At 41.1% G+C, this 5,000-nt stretch overlaps 1 protein-coding gene across 4 annotated transcripts in view; it reads left to right on the plus strand.

Moving 5' to 3' along the window:
* Window positions 1-5,000, plus strand: part of znf652 (zinc finger protein 652) — a 20,542-nt gene that overhangs the window by 4,838 nt on the left and 10,704 nt on the right. For all 4 annotated transcript variants that reach the window (XM_034540051.1, XM_034540048.1, XM_034540049.1 and 1 more), the window contains exon 2: window positions 774-2,312. In XM_034540051.1, coding sequence (XP_034395942.1) covers window positions 1,272-2,312 — 1,041 coding nt within the window. In that variant the 5' untranslated portion in view covers window positions 774-1,271. The remainder of the gene's footprint in view (window positions 1-773; window positions 2,313-5,000) is intronic.

Genomic DNA, 5,000 nt, shown 5'->3' on the forward strand with positions numbered 1-5,000 from the left:
ACTTTCCCAACACTGTTTGTCATTACCTAGCATATTGATTACTTGGTAAACTGAAGCCATGTTCATTTTAATACCAAGTTTATTTGTATACAGTAGACTAACTTTTTACAGCAGTGAGGAGGACGTTGATGAGGTCCAGGAAGAAACATTTAGACCTGAAAGGATTCAGGGAAAAACACACAAACAAATTGGGTTGGGGGGTGGTGATCATAGGGAATACATTTTTTTTTATTCAACGTTCATGTTTTTGTTGTTCGATGAAAGAATAAAGTTCTACTCACAAAATATCAAAAATGTCATTTTTAAAAGGTGTATTATAAATGTTTGCATGCATCTCTGCTTATGACAAGGTAAATACAGTTAAATTACCCCAAAATTTCCAGTTTATTCCCGTTAATTCCCGTGGAAAGTTTCCAACTTTGAATATTCCCAGAATTTTGCAACCCTGATCAAGGCATCATATAATCGAATTAAATGTTATTTACAATAATAAATCGATACAATATGTAGGTATAAAATCTTTGTCAGTGCAAAAATCGATGTGGTTGTAGCCATGAGAGACGGAATCAGGTGACCGGTGTGAATACACTGCTTTTTAACTTGAATTCCCTCACATTTATTTGTGACTGCTGTGGTTTTGACTCCTACGCACAGGACTGACACATTTGTGGTCAAATGAGGTGCTCAGTGTTGAAAACCTTGACAATGTGACTAGTTTCAGTTCACAGTTTTTTTTAAATCCTCATTTATGTTTCTTCTGTCTTATCTCATAGGTAATGCACTGTAAATGGCTCTTCAAGCAATACACAGAAGTCCCTACAGCAGTTCCATGTCTGGCATTCAGCTCGTCTTTACCTGCTCCGCAGTTTGAAGACGCTGGCCCTCTGCATGGCGGCAGCCTTCAGATAAACTGAATCTGGGCTCGGCCGACAACTCGCATACAGACTTGAGAGGAATTTATCTCCAAATGTTCAGCATCAAAGACACGGAGACTTTGATTTTGAAGTTAGATTTTTAAGCATATGGAGCAAAACTTGCAACGGATTGTATGTCTTTCCGACTGCATTTCCTACCTTGGACAGCATGGATGCTCTTTTTGAATCAGGTTGAATATCATTCGCCTCATCCCCTCCTTCCTGTTTCTTCAGTAGAAGGAGGGTGGGGGATTGGTGTGGCGTCCCCTGCCCCTCCTTGTAGAGTAGGCTAGTCTACTTTGGCACCATAGCAGTTACTCTTTTTCCCAACCAACTCCATCCCTCGATTCCCTCTTCATGAAATCCTGCAAGAGCCTGAGGGAAGAGGTTTCTGTGCCTAGCCTTGGCGGGATGTCCCAGGAGGAAGGACGCAGGGCTCCGGTGTCCCAGTCCTATTTCCACTCTGCTAACCCAGATCTGGACCTGGCAGGCAAGCTGTATAAACGGGAAGTTGGTGGTAAGCCGTATTCTGTGTTAGTGGACAATAAAATGGCAGCCAAGACATCCATGGGAGATCAGAACATTGGTCAGATGCCCACTCAACATTTGACGTCACAGCACCATCAGCAGTATTTCAGAGAAGGAGGAGTGGGGCAGGAGGTGGGGACGCATGGGTCCCAGGCTGCCAACGACGGCACCTCTGACGACACTGAAGATGAAGACGACGACGACGATGAGGAGGAAGAAGAGGATGACGATGGGGAGGAGGAGGAGGAGAGCTTCAAGCGTGAGCAGATCATTGTTGAGGTTAACCTGAACAACCAGACACTTCATGTATCCAAGGGGGACAACAAAACTGGAACCACGGCGGATGACTCTGAAAGAGCTAACAGCGATGAGGATGATGAGGAGGAGGAGGAGGAAGAGGAGGAGGAGGACGACGACGACAGCTTTGATGAAGATGATGAAGATGATGAAGACGAAGAGGAGATTGCGAGTCGAAGAACGAGGTCAAAGAGGGCCCGTCGTGGTGCTAGTAGCACGGAAGCTTCCAGCCAGCCACGGAGGAAAAGCCTCAGAACCGCTCTGAGCACAGCCGCAGCTGGAATGACCACCAGGGGCCGACGGAAGCGCATGGAGCCCCCAAAGAACAAGCGCAGGTCGGCCAGATCAGCCCCATCTTCTGCCGGTTCCATGACGACGGGAGGGAAAGCGGAGGAGAAGGAGATGCTGGCGTGTGAAAAGTGCCCCCGAGTATTTAACACACGCTGGTACCTGGAGAAGCACATGAATGTCACTCACAGGCGAATGCAGATTTGCGACAAGTGTGGCAAAAAGTTTGTCCTGGAGAGTGAGCTGGCCTTACACCAACAGACTGACTGTGAGAAGAACATCCAGGTAAAGCAAACCTACCTTGTCTCGTATCATATCACTGTAATTACTCTTGCAAATTCACATTGTGTTCTTATTGATGGAAGAAATGCATTTACAGGGTTCACCATATTCTGGATACATTTACAGAACAACTTACTTTCAGATTTATTTTGGGTGGTGCTTTGAAGATAAACCTGATATTCAAGTATATCATGTTTTCCCCACTGAATACAGTAAACATTTGAAACATGAAAGAGTTGTATACCCTGCTATACCTGGTTCATAAAACCAGTTATAATGAGACTGGTGTAAGCGTGAGGTAAAGTAACTGTTTACTAAGTTACAATATCTGTAGCCAAAATACTCTCTAATATTGATATTAATGTTTTTGGTTTTCCAGGTAATTATACCTGGAATATATATAATATTTATTACAGAGAACTGAATACAATTGTAATGGACTAAAATATGAAAGTAGACTTAAGATTTTCTCTAACTGGTAACAAGTAGGGACAAATTATTTATATTGTCATCTGACAATATTGATTTTTGATCAGCGGGTTCAATTTGGTAAGTTCTCTAAAACTGAAAAAGTAATTCAGCATATTGATACCAAAGGGTCTTGTGGCTGTTTTTTGAATATCTAAATTTGGCCCTCTGTTTTGTTTAACTAGATTTGCATCTTTAGTTAGTTTGGGAAGAATGTATTCACCTTTCGCCAGCCGGTCAAACCAGTTGAAACCATGTGAAACAAGTTCTCTCTACCTGAATTGAGCATTTCATGTTTTGCATTTATTATTGCAGAACTTGTAAATGCACTTTTCCTGTCCAAGAGGCAACTCTCAATATTCAGCCCTTTCTCTGATATATAGATAGATAGATAGATAGATAGATAGATAGATAGATAGATAGATAGATAGATAGATAGATAGATATCTTTATTTGTGTCATCCCCATAACGTGCCCAACCCTCAAGGGTTTATAAAACACCAAAAATACAGTTTTCAAAACATTCTGCCTTCTCTCCCAGGCAGGGCACATCGACTCTGCTAAAAAATGTTTTAAAAGGTTCCTTTCTTGAAGCACAACTCTTGAAGCTTCAACTTTTTCATCATCATCCAGCCAAAAGAAATGGACATAATGGAAGTAATTTGACTAAAGAGTACATCCCTTATGTCCTCGTAGATAGGACAGTAAAACAAAAAAGTGCACCTCATTCTCATTTTCCCCGAGCTCACACAGCGTGGAATTAAACCCCCCGGTCTCTGTCGCTGATGGGAATGTTCCTGAGCGTAACTGCGCATCGGGATCTTTGTCTTTTTGTTTAAGTTCTAGTTCACATGACGTTCTGAGCTATAGTTATTCTTTGTTTACACCTTTTTATAGCAACAGGTCATTTTTTCTCTATGCATGAGAAACAGTTTCTTCATATCACAAAGTAACCTGTTCTGGGAAATGAATCAGGAGTTCTTCATATTAAACAGAGATGTCAAACCCTTAGCCCATGGATGGCAATGCAAAATGTCCCATTGAAATATGTTTTTAGTTAGTCTCTGATCAGACATCTTCACAAGTCTATTCCAAAGTCGAAGCATTTCACACTTATGTCTGAAGTTGTGCGGTTCCCAACCCAAATCCCCACTAATGTCCAAAACCGAAGCAGATTTGTGAACTCTCGAGACTCATCGAATAGTGTCACAACTTGTGTGGTCATGGAAACGGTCAGCCACATGACATGCATATGGATAAAAGAGCTGTGTATAAATATGGAATCCCAGATTAGCACTTAGTTCAGTACAGATCCCAGGGCTCCTTCCGCCACCTGAGCGAGGACATCGACAGCTTCTTTATATCATGTGCTCGTCGAGAGTAATGCCAATATATTTATTCTGTTTGGTGTATGATAGGACTGTTGAACCAAAGTTAAAAACAACTGAATCTAATCAGGATTTTTGTCCAAAATGTACTCGTTTTGTCTTTTTAATTTAACACTAGCCTCCATTTCCAGCACCACTCCGCAACAATGTTCAACATAATCTGCAGATCTTTAAACTGTTCAGCAACTAAAATGACATAATCCACAAATAATATGCCCACCGTCTGAACAGCAACTTTAACCCCCAAATTAAAAGCTTTTAATTTTAATAGATAAATCATTAATATAAATGGAAAATAAGGTTAGAGAAAACCTCTCCTTGCTCCACTAAATTGTTGGAAAAACCAACCAGTTGTGTATTCATTAACTTGAACAAGGGCAACAGGTGCTCGTTAACATCAGGATCTAATAACCTATGTTGAAAAATTCCTATTAATCCAGTCAAATGCCTTCTGGAAATCAATAAAATGACTGTGGGTCAGTGGTTAGCAGGTCTGTCTTTCAATCAGGGGGTTGTCGGTTCAATCCCCGCCCTAGTTGATGTGTCCTTGAGCAAGACACTTAACCCTGAATTGTTCCCTGTAGCTGTTCTACAGTGTATGAATGTAACATGATTGTAAGTCGCTTTGGATAAAAGCGTCAGCTAAATGACATGTAATGTAAAACGAACAAATGTAGACCAATAATCCTCAATATATGTCAATATGTGTATAATGGAAGTGACTACATATATATTGTAGTTTTTAATGCATCCCAGCTGCTCAATAAGGTCCAGCATTATGATTACATTGGTTACAGGACCAAATTAATCTTTGAGTTGCCTTTCTAATGCAGCT

This window comes from Cyclopterus lumpus, chromosome 8 (assembly GCF_009769545.1).
Source record: "Cyclopterus lumpus isolate fCycLum1 chromosome 8, fCycLum1.pri, whole genome shotgun sequence".
Lineage (NCBI taxonomy): Eukaryota > Metazoa > Chordata > Actinopteri > Perciformes > Cyclopteridae > Cyclopterus > Cyclopterus lumpus.